This window comes from Mus musculus, chromosome 2 (genome assembly GCF_000001635.26).
Source record: "Mus musculus strain C57BL/6J chromosome 2, GRCm38.p6 C57BL/6J".
In the NCBI taxonomy this organism is placed as follows: domain Eukaryota; kingdom Metazoa; phylum Chordata; class Mammalia; order Rodentia; family Muridae; genus Mus; species Mus musculus.
This window is the reverse complement of record NC_000068.7, coordinates 118,763,925-118,779,550: the sequence shown is the minus strand read 5'-3', so window position 1 is coordinate 118,779,550 and position 15,626 is coordinate 118,763,925. Positions and strand designations below refer to the sequence as shown.

Here is a 15,626-nt window from a genome sequence, read left to right as displayed (position 1 = left end):
CAGTACAGGCCTCTCTACCCTGACCAGCTCTCATCATTGTCCTTAGTAATATGGCCAGACCGTCCCTCCTGGACGCCTTGTACTTTTTACAAGAAACTAAAAAGGAACAACCCGGGTAAAATCCTCCCAACTTGAACCCCAGGCATCCACACTTTGTAACGCAGGGAAGCAGAGAGGTTGGGTCTCATAAATACCCTTATTTCTCTAGGCTTCTCTCAGTGTTCTGTCCTCCCGAGGGAGAGATGGGTATCTGCTCGAGTTGGGTCACTCCTCCCATTTTGGACCTGGCTCTGAGCCTGCGGCCTCTTCCTACATTAAAGCCTCTTCTCGAATCTTTTAAGTGCGCAACAAGGGATAGGGGGAGTGAGAGGAGGAGGGATGCCCAGCCCCTTTCATGCAGTTACCACCACTCTCCACCTACAGAGAGACCTGATAGCCACCCACTTCGGAGCACTTGCCAGCCCCGACGAGGGACTAGCTGTGAAGGAATTGAGGTGTTGGTCGGAAGGGCAGGCCTGGCTAGAGAACTGTAGTTGAATTATAGTGAATACCAGAAGTAGGAGAAGCCTCAGTGTAGAGGAGTCCTTGGTAGATTTGGTTAGGCAAAAGAAAAAACAAAAAACAAAAAACAAAAAACAAAAAAACAAAAACAAAACAAAAACAAAAAAAAAAAAAAACAAAAAAACTTCACAACAAGCAGGCTGTTTTGGGCCTGGCTGTGCTGTGCATGGAGGTGACAAGCTAGAAGCAATGGGCTGAGGAGAGTCAGACTCAAGAGATTTGGCTTAAAGATATCCCTTAATTGTGTCCAAGTGCTGGTCTAGGCAGGCACGGGTTCTAGAGCCCGGGCTGAGTGGATCTGGAGGTTTAGAAGTAAGTGCCTTGAGTGACTTACAGTTGGCTGCAGAGATAAAGGCAGCCTTAAATCAGTGCCAGGAGGCCAGGGTGTGGCTAGACCTAGGAGATGGTTGATAGCACCTCTGATCTACAATTTGTGGCAGAGAAAGGGCAGGGTACAAAGAGAGACATTTCTTTCGAATAGCTTTAAAGCAAGCTTCCTGGAGACAGTGGAGCTGCGGCTGGCTGGGGAGGTTTTGGAAATGTGAAGGCATGAAAGACAGGCAGAGCATGCTTCACCTGGAGTGGGATTTAGGAGACTGTAACAAAAGAAGGTTGGGAGTTCAGTATGTTTTCAGGAAATGGTGAGAATGTACTCAGAGCTGTGGAAGCCCCCATCAGATCAGTGATCTTCAGCAGCGATATGTTGTGGGTACCACTCAGTCAAGTTTCTGAGAATGCCAAGACGGATATCTGGCCTTCATAGTAATGAAATTTAGATAGAACTGGGCTCTGAGGACCAGTCGGATATGAAGAAAGACAGTCTCTAACAACAACAAATATGGCCTCCAAGAGGCTATTTATTTGCAAGGGAAAATTCTAGTTTAGACCCGGTGCCAGGTCAGCTGGGGATTCCATGCAGACTCCTCATCTTGTGTCTTCATTTCTTCTGATTTCTCAGTGATGTGGACCAGGGTGAGGGCCACAGTGCCCTGGGCCATGGCCATGGGATGGGCCACCATGCCCTGGAGGGTGATGTCCTCCAGGACAGTGCCCTGGGCCATGGCCATGGGATGGGCCACCATGTCCTGGAGGGTGATGTCCTCCAGGACAGTGCCCTGGGCCATGGCCATGGGATGGGCCACCATGTCCTGGAGGGTGATGTCCTCCAGGACAGTGTCCTGGGCCATGGCCAGGGTGTGGACCACCAGGTCCTGGAGGGTGATGTCCCTCATGACAGTGTCCCGGACCATGGCCAGGGGGTGGCCCACAATGCCCCTGTGGAAAGCCAAAAGAGAAATGCCAGGGTACAAAGCCAATGCCAATGGCTGCAGTCGATTCTTCTTTACGTCCCCTCCCCAAGGGACTCAGGATTCCTGGGCATCTGCAAGGGGTGTAGTAGGAAGTTGGGTGATACAGATAGCAAGGAACTGCTCCTAGCCCTGCTTCTTTTGCAGTGAAGCCCTTTAGTATCAGGCAATGAAAAGGGGAAAGAGTCTGGATGCTTTAGGTTTATCCCTTTTGCAGAGCTGTGACCTCTTTTCCTGAATCTTCAGTTATTTATTTGTAAGAAACAAGATTATCTTCCCCATCCTGGAGGCCCTGGCAAAATGTCTACAAGTTCTGCCTTGCTAGAAATGACAGCTTACTACACTCAGGGGCAAAGGTGAAGCTGAGGAGGCTGGAGAAGAATCCCCTGAGAGCCCGGCAGAGAGAAAGCCAGGGTCTGGGAGGCTGGAGAAGAACTCCCTGAAAGCCAAGGAGGGAGAAAGCCAGGCTCCAAGAAGAACAACAGGTCAAAGGTAGAGGGTGGACAGCAAGGATATGTTGTGTATAGATAGATGTGTGTTAAATGTATACACAATAGCTATGGTTGTGGAGTGTGGTGGCACTTTAACCCTTTAAGGAGGCAGAGGCAGGTGGATCTCTGTGGGTTCAAGACTAGCCTTATCTAAATAGTGAGTTTCAGATTAGCCAGGGCAATAGAATGAAGCCTTGTATTTAAATTTTTAGCCAGGTATGTTGGTACATGCTTTTTAATTCTAGCAACACAAGAGGCTAGAACCAGGCAGATCTCTATGAGTTCAAGGCTAGTCTGATCTACATAGTGAGCTTCAGGCCAGGCCAAGGCTACATAATGAGATCTTGTCTCACAAATAAAAGTAACTAAATAAAATTTTAAAGCTTGTCTGGGTATGGAGTTCAATGGTAGAGAATTTGTCCACAAACCATAAACCTAGTACTGTAAAAACAAAACACCACAACAAAATAGCGATGTCTGGATATATGCCTGCAGGTGGGTACATAAGCATGTACACATCTGTACACATCTGTACACATATGTTCACACAGGGCGTCTAGGTATGAGCCTATAATGCCCCCGAGCAGCTGCCAGACCTAATCAGGAAGAAGTGAAAGCTCCACTTCTCAGATCTAAGAGGCCTGGGAGAGAACTGTTCCACCTTTCTTGGCTGGAGACCAGCAGTGTTTGTCTCTTGCTATAGGCCTAGGAAAATCACAGGGCACTGGGATCTGAAGCCCAGTGGTGTAGAAATGAGGTTATGGCCCTCTGTTCCAGGAGTGGGATGGCTCCCTACTCTGCTCTGGCCATCCAAGGGGCTGATAGGGCAGAATACCTACAGGGAAGACAGTCTCCATAACTGGGGGCTAGCCTCTTACAACAGTCCCTGCCTCAACAGGGCTCAGCCACTCTAGGAAACAGCCACTTCCCACCCTTCTATGGCAGGGTCACAGATGCAGGCCAGGAAATCTGTCTGCTGCTGGTTGGGAGGGGGTGGTAGTGAGCAGGCAGCCTTCCCTTCCTTCCCTTGCAGAAGCCTGGCCTAGCAGGCCTGCAGTGTGGCTGGGGCTTGAGAGCAAGCAAGCCAGCCAGCCAGGGAAGCACAGAACAGGCTGGGAACTAGCAGGGGAGAGGATGGGCTGCTGGGCCAGGGGAGGGAAGTAAGGAAAGGAGAGAGACAGATGGGAAAACAGAGGAGAGATTGCCAAGGAGAAGGTTGCAGTTGGCAGGGGGTGGGCGGATGCGGCAGCACTCCGCCCTTCCCAGGCTGCTGCCTGAGTCTTCCTGGCTTCATTTGGCAAAGTCCTGGTCCAAGAAGGAGGTGAGAGGTCTGAAAGAAGCAGCCGGGGGGGGGGGGGGGGGCACAAAGAAGGGGAGGGAGGAAGGCTCGAGAATGTGCCTACCTTGCCACCTGTTAGAGAGAAAGGGGGAAAAGAGAGTGGTTTCAGTCCTTTGGTTTTGAAGGGGACAACTTGCCCCTGCCTCTTCTCCGATGCTAGTTCCTGTGTTCACTCCTGCCCCCACCACAGCTCCTCAGACTTGGCCACTTGCCTGACAGTTATTCCTTCATTCATCCACTAACAGCAGATTCATATTGAAAGTCAATACAAAGCTTACTTGTGCATCCCTGTGGGCTCAAGAGCTGGCTGAGTCCCCTGGGTGGCACAGGGCCAGGTAGGAGGTTAAGGTTTTGTCCACACTGCCAGTGGTCTGCCCTCCTAACCTTGGTCAAATTTCAGGGCACTTGGGAGACATGCTATTGTGGTAAACCCCAATTCTTCCTCTTCTTCTGTCTCTGTCTGGGCCCCAGCCAGCCTCCCCCATTCATTCCTGAACATCTGCTTATAGCCCCTCAGAGCTCTGTGCTGGCTTCTCCTTATATCCTGGTTACAACCTTCTGGTCTCGGCTCTGGGTCTCTGCCCTTGCTGTCTGCTGCTTGGAGATCTCTCTCACTTCACTCTGCCTTACTGTCCAGCAGGAATTCACATCACGGGGACGATACCCACTGAGGACATAACCGCTCCTTCTGCAGAAGCCATCTGTGTGGTACTGGGTGTCCCAAAAGGTGGGCTTTGGTGGGAGTTCTAGCTCTTTTATGTCTTTTGAGAGGAGGCAACAGCATGGGCGCCAAGAGCCCCAGACCTAACAGCGCTCTCATGGCCTCGTCTCACAATGCCTAACTTCCCCAGGGCTTCATAGGTACTGTGGGGAAAGGGACCTGCCTGTTGTTCTCCTGGGGTTGAAGAGCTATTGAGATGAAGGATGTATAGACTTATTTCTTAAATATAAAGTGTTCTTTGGGATACAAAGGTTTGTTTGCTTTTGAAACTGCACGCAGGTACCTACACACACACACACACACACACACACACACACACACACATGCAAGCACACTTGGCAGTCAACAGATAGGGCTGATTGATTGCCTCTGCCCTACCCTCTCTCTTTTCTCTTCTCTTCCTTCTTCTACCTCCTAGCCACCCAGTCATGCTGCTTACCTGGATGCATCTTTACAGGGCAAGAGCAGGAAGTGACACACGGAGCACCTGTGGTTAACAGATAAAGTTTTATTTGCAATGATTTTACCCCCAATCTAATCTCTTTCCTTTCTAGGGCTGTTCATACATAGTTCCTTCAAAAGAAGAAAGGGGTGCCTGCCAAGTTTCCTGGTCATGATACTCCCCCTCCAGGGTAGGTCTCTGAATAAACACCTGGTATTGAGGGGTCATAGGGGGGCTTGGATCCTTCGGTGTGTGCAGAGCAGGGAGGGGCAGAACAGATGGGTGGGCATGGACTTCTAGGGAGGACGAGGACCTTCAGGACTTTGTTCTTGAAGGACAAATGAATGGATGGCCTTATTGGGCCCTCACTGCTCATTATTGTCTCCTCTCATAAAGACTGGAAGAGGGTGAGGGGTTTAAGGTCTGAGTCAACTTATCATCCACTGGCAAGCTGTCATCACGTGGAGCTATTGAGGCTAGAGCCTCGTCTTTTTGGGCCTGGCATGCCAGGCACAATTGACAACCCCAGAACTGACAACCCCATAACACAGTACACTTGAAGACTAAAGGTATCAGGACCCTCTGAGCTTACATAGTCACTGGGCAAATGAGCACAGATGCACACACACACACACACACATGCATACACATACACACACATGCACACACACACATACATGCATACACATACACACACATGCACACACACATGCATGCACACACACACACACACACACACACACACACACCTTTAATACAAAGGTACAGTGTCACCAGGCAGTGGTGGTGCACACCTTTAACCCAGCACTTGGGAGGCAGAGGCAGGCGGATTTCTGAGTTCGAGGCCAGCCTGGTCTACAAAGTGAGTTCCAGGACAGCCAGGGCTATACAGAGAAACCCTGTCTCCAAAAAAAAAAAAAAAAAAAACCAAAAAACAAACAAACAAACAAAACCAAAGGTACAGAGTTGCAGATCAAATGTGGAGCCTTGTACTTGGGAATCGGGCTTTCTTCCACTGAGCCTTTCCCCAGCCCCAGAAGACTTTTGTTGGCTTCTGCATGTTCAGCTGAAATCAGTCCCAAATTATGCTCATAGTCTTTTTGGCTCTCTACTTTTTTTAAAAATTTAAATTAAAAAAAAATTATATGTTTGGGTGTTTTGTCTCAACTTGCCTCAACAATGTCTGGGCACCATGCTCATGCAGTGCACACAGAGGCCAAAAGTAGGAACCAGACACCCAAGAAGGAGTCACACATGGCTGTGAGACACCATGTGGATGCTGAGAATTGAACCCAGTTTCTCTAGAAGAGCAGCCAGTGCTCTTAACTGCTGAGCCAGCTCTCCAGCCTCAACTGTTTCCTCCTCTTTCCCGTTGACTAATGATGAACTTGGAAGAGTCTCACAAGGCTGGACTTCAGTGTGTGAAGGGATGTTAACAGAAACTTTTGGGCCAATCAAGACCTGAGTTAAAAGCAAGAGAGGAGACAGTCCTTGGAATGGGACTAGGCCTAGCTAACTGAGAAACAGTTCAAACAGGAACTGTCAGTTCTAGAAGGGACTTTGCAAGCCCATAACTCTCGAGTGACCTCTCTAGCTGATGTGTCAGTTCTAACTCCTGCAGAGTAGAGGTACAGGGGCTAGCCTGGAAGCTGGGGAGGACAGGTGGGCAAAATGCACACAGATGCACACCTGGCCCAGACACAGGCAAGCCTTTAGAAACCGGTCAACATATGCAGACATATGTTATCCTCACAAAGACCCAGAGGTACAGGAACCAATTCAATGAACAGACACATGCCCAGCGAGTCTAGGGCCACACAGGCACCCATCTACCACACAGAACCTTCTCCCTTTACCACCCTCAGCAAGCAGGGCCAGATCCTTACCTGAGAGTGTAGAGTAGGAACAGGAAGGCTGAGACTGCCTCCCCTCCAGGGAGTATTTGTACAGGACAGGGTGGGGCTGGGTCAGGCCATATGCTCTTGGGAGAGTCCAGGGCTGAGGGTTCAAGGAATGAAGAGGGCTGGACTAGTCTCCACCTGGGCAAAGAGCACTAGAAAGCAGGCATGGGGTGGGGCAGATGAGGAGAGTAGGAAACATTTCAGAGCCAGGGGTGAGGTCACAGGTGAGTTCTCCACACAGGGCTAGCACATTGATTTCCACAAACTAGACAGTGCCACCATCTCCCCCCAGCACGTGGGAGAGGGAAAGTGATCCTCGGTACATTCCTGTCTTTGAATCTATGGCCTAGAGATTCTTCAGCTGTTGCCCAATCCAGTGAGCTTGTCTGGAAACAGAAAGCACACACAGAAAAGGGAACCATGGGGATGAGATCTGCATGAGGCAGAAAGGATGAAAACTATTGGAACCCAAGCTGCTAAGTTGCTCTTTGCCGAGCCCTTGGTAGGTCGCTGGTACTGATGCCCCAGCGCTTGCTCTGTGCCATGATCCTTTGCTCCTGTGTTCCCCCGGGTAGACCAGGAGCCCCTGCTATGAGCTTTCTGTCATCTGAGATCCTTTCTTCCAATGCTTCTCATCCTCACTGGCCTCTGCGCACCTCAGATGCAGGGACACAATGGCTTCTTCAGTTACTTGGCCATTGATTGCTCTTCTGGCATTAGTAAGTGCCCAGTGAATTTGATGGATGATTTTTTTTTAATGAAGAGTTTATGTGTATAGGTGTCTTACCAGCATGTACACCTGTGCACTCCATACATGCAGTGCCTGTGAAGGTCAACCAGAATCCCCCGGATTCCCTGGAACTGGAGTTACACACAGTTGTGATCTGTCATATAGAAGCTGGGAATCGAACCCACATCCTCTGGAAAAGAATACAATGCTCTTAACTGTGGAAGCGTCTTCCTAGCCCCTGGTGAATGAATTTTGATAAAAATGCTGAAGTTAGTTGTTGTTGGGTAACGACTGGCTTTTTTTTATGGTTTACATTTGTGTATATTTTTTTCCTTCCATATTTATGTTTTTATTTTCTGGAAGATGGCTGTGTTCTGTCCTGATATTACAATGCTGCTCAAAACAAAATCCTTACCAGGTAGGCTACAGAATAAGAACCTGTCAAAAATAAGACTGAGATTGGCAATGCTCAGGGGGTGAAGGCACTCGCCTCTGTCCAGCCTGACAACCTGAGCGTGATCACCTGAGCCCACATGGTGGAGGCAGGGAACTGACTCCCAAAAGCTGTACTCTGACCTCCACACTCAGTCCATGGCATGCCGTGTATACAGAGAGAGAGAGAGAGACAGAGAGACAGAGAGAGAGACAGAGAGACAGAGAGACAGAGAGACAGAGAGAGACAGAGAGACAGAGACAGAGTTAGAGACACACATACAGACACAAACACAGATAGAGAGAGAGACACACACACACAGAGATAGAGAGACATAGACATATACACACAGATAGACACAGACACACACACACAAAGAGAGACACAGACACACACACAAAGAGAGAGACACAGACACACACAGAGACACACAGAGAGAGATATACACAGATAGAGATACACAGACACACAGGTAGAGAAACACAAAGACTCAGACACACAAAGACACTGAAACACACAGACACACACAAACACAGATACACACTAACAGACACAAAAACACACGGGAGGGGAAGAGATGTATGTGTGCATGTGTATGCACATAAAAAAAATAGATGTTAAAAAAAAGACAGGGTTGGGGTGTAGCTCAGCGATCCTGCCTAATACGCCCAGGTCCCTAGGTTTGATACCTAGAATTTATGAGTGTCATGGTTTGTATATGCTTGGGAGTGGCACTATTAGAAGATGTGGCCCTGTTTGAGTAGGTGGTGTGTCACTGTGGGTGTGGGCTCTAAGACCCTCACCCTAGCTGCCTGGAAGTCAGTCTTCCACTAGCAGCCTTCAGATGAAGATATAGAACTCTCAGCTCCACCTGCACCATGCCTACCTGGATGCTGCCCTGCTCCCACCTTGATGATAATGGACTGAACCTCCGAACCTGTAAGCCAGCCACAATGTTGTCCTTATAAGAGTTGCCTTGGCCATGGTGTCTGTTCACAACAGTAAAACCCTAACTAAGACAGTGAGGGGAAAAAAAAAGATAAATCATGCTTAAGAAGAATGGGAACCCATTCAGCTTTGTCAGCTTGTGCTAACTGCTCCTAGTAGTTTGGGGATAGTCTCTATCTTGACCCAAATGTGAGTTAATAAACCAAATGTGGTACATACACCAAATATTATGAAGAAATAAACAACTGATACAAACCACACTGTGTCAGGATGTCAGAATAATTATGTAGAGTGGAGGAAGCCAAGCCCAGAGCATACATACTATATGTTTTTCTCTAGAATAAAAAAGCCTAGGAAATTGATAAGCACAGCAGACCCGAGGGCAGTGGAGGAGGGGGAAAGGGGGATAAGCAATGGGTAGGTGCCATGGCTGTTGTCTTGGCTGTGACCATGGCTTCATGAAGTATAAACATACCAAAACAACTTGCACAATTCAAATATGTGTGGTTTATGGTATGTCAATTTGACCTCAGAACTGTAAAATAGAAAGCACCATAGCCACCATCGGAAAACAAGAAGAAAACCTTGAGGAACGGGATGAGTCTTCCTTATCTCAGGGCTGGGGAGGAAGGCACCCGACAACCAGGATCAGCTCTAGGTGGTGGTGTTAATACATACATACGTACATACATACATACATACATACATACATACATACATACATACATACATACACACATACATGGATATTTTGCCTGAATTTGTGTCTGTGCACCATGTGAATGCCATGTACCACTGGAGGCCAGAAGGGGGCATGGAGTTCCCTGGAATTGAAGTTACAGCTGGTTATCAGCTGCCGTATAGGTGCTGGGAATTGAACCCTGCTCATTAGGAAGAGCAGCCAGTTCTCTTAACTGCTGAGCCATCTCTCCAATTCTACAATCTAGGGGGTATTACCCTCACCTCTCGTTTTTATTTTTAAAACATTTGTCTAGATGTGTTTATCTTGCTTTATGTTTATAAATGTTTTGCCTCCATGCATATAGGTATTTCACACACATTTTGGACCCTCTGGAACTGGGATTACTCATGGTCATGAGTCACTGTGTGGGTGCTGGGAGTGGAACCTGGGTTCTCTGCAAGAACACACGCTCCTAATCACTAAGCTGTCTCCCCAGACCCATTCTCACTTCCTTTAGAGGTGGGGCTTCAGTCTCTGAGACAGGGTCTCAACTCTCCCAGGCTGGCCTCAAACTTAGAGCAGCAGATAAACTTAAAACTCTTGGTCCTTCTGTCTCTACCTCCTAAGCACCGGGATTGCAGGTGTACAGCGCCACACCCAATCAGTTTTGAGTTTGTTTTGTGCATGTGTGCATGAGTGCATACGTGTGTACATGTGTGTATTTTGAGACTTAGTCTCTCATAGCTGAGAATGACATTGGATTTCTGATCCTCTGCCTCTATCTCTGGAGTGTTGGAATTATAGGCGTGCACTACCACATACAGTTTTATCTTCCCTTCTTTGACAGATTTAAAAGGGAACATGATTCAGAGGAATTAGGAGTTTGCCAGTATGCAGTAGTCCTAATCAGGGACTGCCTGAATATAGAGCCTGGGCTTTTCTTAGGTTGAACCATCTTCCTTTCAGGAAACCACTCCTTTAAGGGGGGGTGCGGGGGGGGTTACCTGAGAGATGGCTCAGAGGTTAAGAGCATTGGCCTTTTCAGAGGTCCTGAGTTCAATTCCCGGCAACGGCATGGTAGCTTACAACCAGCTATAATGATATCTGATGCCCTCTTCTGGAATGCAGGTGTTCATGCAGATAGAGCATTCATATACACTAAATAAATAAATCTTTAAAAATTTTTTTAAAAAACGGGGCTGGAGAGATGGCTCAGCAGTTAAAAGTGGTTAAGAGCACTGACTGTCCTTCCAGAGGTCCTGAGTTCAATTCCAGCAACCAAAAGGTGGATCACAAACTGTAATGGGATCCAATGCCCTCTTCTGGTGTGTCTGAAAAGAGCTACAGTGTACTCACACACATTCAGTAAATAAATCTTTAAAACAAACAAACAAACCAAACCCTCCAGTCTGCTTTGGAAACCCCTTTGGAAGTCTGCACAGAGGGCTTTGGTTTATAAGTAGGCAGGGAGCTCTGTTTACATTCATTGCCATTCTGAGGAGAGCGAGCCAGGGCAGAGGCAGCAGACAGGCAGAGCCCCAGAGGAGGTCTGCAAAGTGTGGTGCCTGCAGAGCTCCCACACTGCAGTCCGAGCAGATGGTACTTCCTATGCCTACCACCACCTGTGTTACCAGCCCTCCTCTTTCAGAATCTCCCCGTTATCTTTAAGAGGTACTGACGCTACACCTACCTCTCTTCCAGCCTTGGGCTGAGCCTGAGAAAAAAAGCTGCGTCCTCATAGACCCTCCCAGAAGGGAGGTGGGAGCAATGCTCTGGGCTCCAGAATGGAGGGCTCACTTCCTTCTTTTTCTGGAGCCAAGCTCTGAGCCCCTTGCCTAGGATAGGGAAGGCCAAAGTAGAGGTGCTGAGGGAGTTCGGAGAAGGCCTGAACTTTGTCTTGATGGAATAGACAGAGAAGATAAGACATTGTGGGTGGTCTGACCAGAGACCTTTGGGGATAAGGAAGCTGCCAGAGCAATGATGGGCACACTGGGGCCAATCCACAGCAGAGGTTAGGACTGTGGCCACAGTCCTAAGATGTTTAAGGCCAGCAGAGCTTCAGCCAAATGTGCACCCCTCCACCACCAGCCCTTTGCCTCACAGGGGATAAAGAACTCAAAATGCTTGGTTTAATGACAGAGGGGACCTTCCTCCCTGGGATATGAGGAGGGCATATTTGTGGTGAGAAGCAGGGATTAGAATCGAGATCATCAGGAGCAGGAAGAGATGTAAGGGGGTCTCCTAGGGCAATGGGGACATCACATGGACTCTTTGGGTTGATGAGGGCACACAATAGACTCCCAATGCAAATGTCCTACCTGACAAAGGTATCCCACCCTGGACATGGGTTGGAGAAAGTGCTATAGGGCTATTAGTGCCAGGGAGGAGGGAGAAGGCCTCAGCCACAGAGACAGTGAAGCAGGTCACTGACTCTGATCTCCCCAGAGATTCACAGATTTCAGAACTTGAGGAGATCAAATGACATCACAGGTAGAGACCCAGCAACCATAAGCTGTGGGTGCAATGTGTTCCTGGAGTGAGTGTGAGCACCGCTGGCCTGTTTGACTCTCTTACCCATCACCCCTTGCTTCACAGTGGGCTTCTGGATGCTGCACACATCACCACCTTTGGCTTTTGCATGATTGTATCTGGCTAGCTCCCACCACCCACACTTCAGCCTTGCTCATGGGCTTCTGTCCTTGTCACCCTTCAAAACTGTACCAGGCCCCTCTATTTTGACTGGGCGTGGCGTCACCCACACCCCAGCCTGAGGTGGTAAGCTTCCTGGTAGTTAGAGCCTGTGTAGTTTCTGCCCCAGGGCCTCTGCCCCTTTCTCCAGACCTACGTGAGGAATGTACTAGGGAGACACAGGCTAGCTCTTTCTGCTCCCAAGAGGACTTCTGGCCTGAGACTTGGAGACTGTCCTGGCTCTGTGTCTCCCTGAAGATTTCCCCTGCTCTCTCTTTCCCCAGATCCCACAGGGCCCTTCCAGGCCCCAGCATCACTCTCTGGTGTCTGGACACTGCCCAGTTCCCTCAACCGGCCCATCTGAGACTTTCTACTTTCTACTTCCTTGCCTGTCACAGAGCCTTATCAGCCCTGCCTTGGGATCTTCAATGAAGCTCCTTGACTTTGTCACTGCTGAGGCTGCCCTCTAGTGACCTCCCCAGTCTGGCTGTTACTTTCCTAACCGGACATCCTTTTGCTTGTAAAGGCCACCATCCTTACTTATTTCCAGCACAGACAGAGGCTGGTGGATCTCTGAGTTCCAGGGCAGCCTGGTCTACAGAGTGAGTTCCAGGAAAGTCAGGGAAAGCCTGTTTCAACACACACAGACACACACACACACACACACACGCACACGCACACGGCAGTGGGGGTGGGCCACCATTGTTTTTCTGCCTCTTCCTGTATGAGTCTTGCTTATGTGGTTAGGTGAAGCCCACAGTTGATGCTCTGCCAATGGCGTGTGATGGGCAGGTCCAGATGCAGGCAAAATTCAGCCTCTACCAAGGGTGGCAGTTGGTGGGGGATGGAATACAGGGTTCTGGGAGAACTCTGTGAGTCTCTGTCTCCACCATGAGGAACAGAGGCCAAACCCAAGGAGTCTTGGGGACAGGGGGTCAGTCCCACACTGGGGTTCATCTCCCACTGCTAAGACTGGGGCTGCAGGTTGGGTGTAACTTCAGAATGGGCCTTGCAGCCTGGGAGGTTAGGGATGGAGTGAGGTCCCAGGCGGCAACACCCAGTCTGAAGACAGGCAGGTCACCTGCTCCCTTCAGAAGCTACCCTGCTGTGGCATGCATGCTTTTGGTAAGGTGGGGCCTAGACTTGGAACCTGCTCAGGACTGGTCTCTCCAGCCCGACTTCATGTACTTTGAGGTCTCCGTTCCAGGCCTAGGAATTAGGACACTTCATGAGACAGGAATGTCCACTGTAGGAGCGGGTGGTGTTGAGGCCAAGCAGAAAAGAATGTCCTTTGAGCTGCCTTCTCCAACCTATCCTTGTCTATCTTCTTCAACATTTCCCCACAAGTGACCTCTAAGGATTCAGCCCCAACAAAGAGCCATTCCTAAGCACTGGGGTGGGAGCAGCCTTCTGGGATCTGCAGGCAGGCAAAGGACAGGATCTGTTCCCAGAAGCACCTAGTGCTGGGGTCGAGAGAATGGCCTGGGGCCTGGAAAGGGAGCAGCCACAGGGGGACTGTCTGGAACCAGTGCTGCAGGAGCCTGGCTTTGATACGTTGGGTGGAAGACAGGAAAAGAGACCCAGAGAAGATACTAAAGGGGCACCTCAGGTCATCCCTCGTCCACACACTAGATGACTGTGACATACTCAGACCCCAGAACTGAGGGAGGCAGGCAGCCTTAGGCACTCCTTCAACTGAGGAGATGACCACCGCGCAGTTGCCTGAGGCAGGAGGAAAACGGCCTGAACCTTGCTCTGGCTACATACTATTCCAAATATGGATGTTGCTAGGTATTTGAATGTTATCATCATATGACTCACTGAGGGATAGCCACCTGGTGTTATAAAGACATAAGAGCCATTGCCTGTAAGGAGGAAGGAGACTGGAATCCACCATCCCATCTCCCTCTGCCTAGACGGAGCCTGAGGAGTAGGCCAAGGGCCAAACACTATACTCAGTCAACCAGTCTCCCACAGGAGCGGGGGTGGGGGAGAGCAGTGGGGATGTCCACACTGACAGAAATGGGGTAGAGGGTCTGAGCAGCGCTACCTCTATGGACTTAAGCCTTTCCTCCTGGGCAGATGTCCCCTAGAGAGAAGCTTGGACTTCCAGCAATCCTGTTCTTGAAGTTGGCTCCAACTGTATCTTTCCAGATGCTACCAATAAAGTCCATCTGACGTAGGCCCTAAAGGTGTGGTGGCCACCCGAGTTGGCAGGTGACCTGGGAAGGTGCAGGGAGTCACCTGGGGAGAGCAGTGATCCAAGACCAGGCTAGGTCATCCTGCCCAACCCTAGTAGGAGAAAGAGAGAGCATAGAGAGACATCGCAAGCAAACTTGTTTTGGTGGAGTAGCTGTAATAAGAGGCCTAGGGACAGCAAGGCCAGCACCCTGGCTTTTTGTATCGTCTGCAGTACAAACAGGTAAGGTAGCCTGCATGAGAGACAACACCTGTCAGGCTCATCAATAAAATAAAGCTTTTACCTCTGTGTAGTCTGACTGTTCTGATGGAGTTGGAAGGTGGGATTGAGCTAGACTTGGGAGATGATAGTGAGAAAGGGGGCTGAAGGAAACCCCACCCCCACTCCAATTGCCAGCCAAGCTTTTGGAATGCTTCTGCCCCCTAGTGGTGACTTGGAGAAAAAGACACCTGGTTTGGGAAATATCGAACTGGAAATTCTCAAGCCCCGCCCCCTCCCACAGCCCGGCATTTCCCCTCTTCCAGGGATCCGTCGAGACACACCTGCCTTCTTCAGCTTGTGTCCATCTATCTGAGTGGTCAGAAAGGCAGTTACAGCCTGTGCACAGGTACCCACAGTGACACAGTGTAGTGCTGGCTAATTCCATACTCATCCTGCAGGCAATGAGGCTTTACGGCATGGGGGCACTGGGCCAGGCAATGGGGGAAGCTCAGAGCACTTAGTATAGCAATCTGCCTCTGTCCGGTGGGAGAGCAGACTGGTAAACCGTGTTTTTGTGGGGTCTGCTCAAGGGCGTGAGAAGCTGTGAGTGACACTTGGAAACACGTGGCCGGCAGCTGGAGCTTCAGTCTTGTCTTTGGAGCTGTTCAGGGTACATGGTACTTCAGCCTGGTGGCTGGGAAACTTTTGTGTCTACATTCAGGATATCTTCCTGAAGCTCTTACAGGGGGCTGGGTCATCCTATCTGCAGGGTTGCCAGATGTCTACCTGTGCCTCCTGACCCCTCTGCTCTGACACTGGCTGGCAGTGGAAGCTGAGAAGGACAAAAACCTGGCCTCGTCTCTGTAGTCTGTTTACATCCCTCCTTTCTAAACCTGATCAAGGACTAAAATTACAAAGAGTGGGGGCTGCATTAGGTCTCTCTCCCTCTCGGACTGCGATCTGTGTAGCAGGGGCGGTTACA

The 15,626-nt window shown here is 49.6% G+C and overlaps 1 protein-coding gene across 1 annotated transcript; it reads right to left on the bottom strand.

Annotated features, from left to right (window-relative positions):
• Nucleotides 1-1,385: 1,385 nt before the first annotated feature.
• Phgr1 (proline/histidine/glycine-rich 1) lies at nucleotides 1,386-6,777 on the bottom strand. The gene is made up of 4 exons (NM_001145644.2): nucleotides 6,748-6,777; nucleotides 4,859-4,906; nucleotides 3,763-3,770; nucleotides 1,386-1,836 (listed from the first exon to the last, which is right to left on the bottom strand). The coding sequence occupies exons 2-4, from the start codon at nucleotides 4,866-4,868 to the stop codon at nucleotides 1,516-1,518; spliced, it is 339 nt and encodes a 112-aa protein (NP_001139116.1). The 5' UTR covers nucleotides 4,869-4,906; nucleotides 6,748-6,777; the 3' UTR covers nucleotides 1,386-1,515.
• Between the last annotated feature and the right edge of the window lie 8,849 nt (nucleotides 6,778-15,626).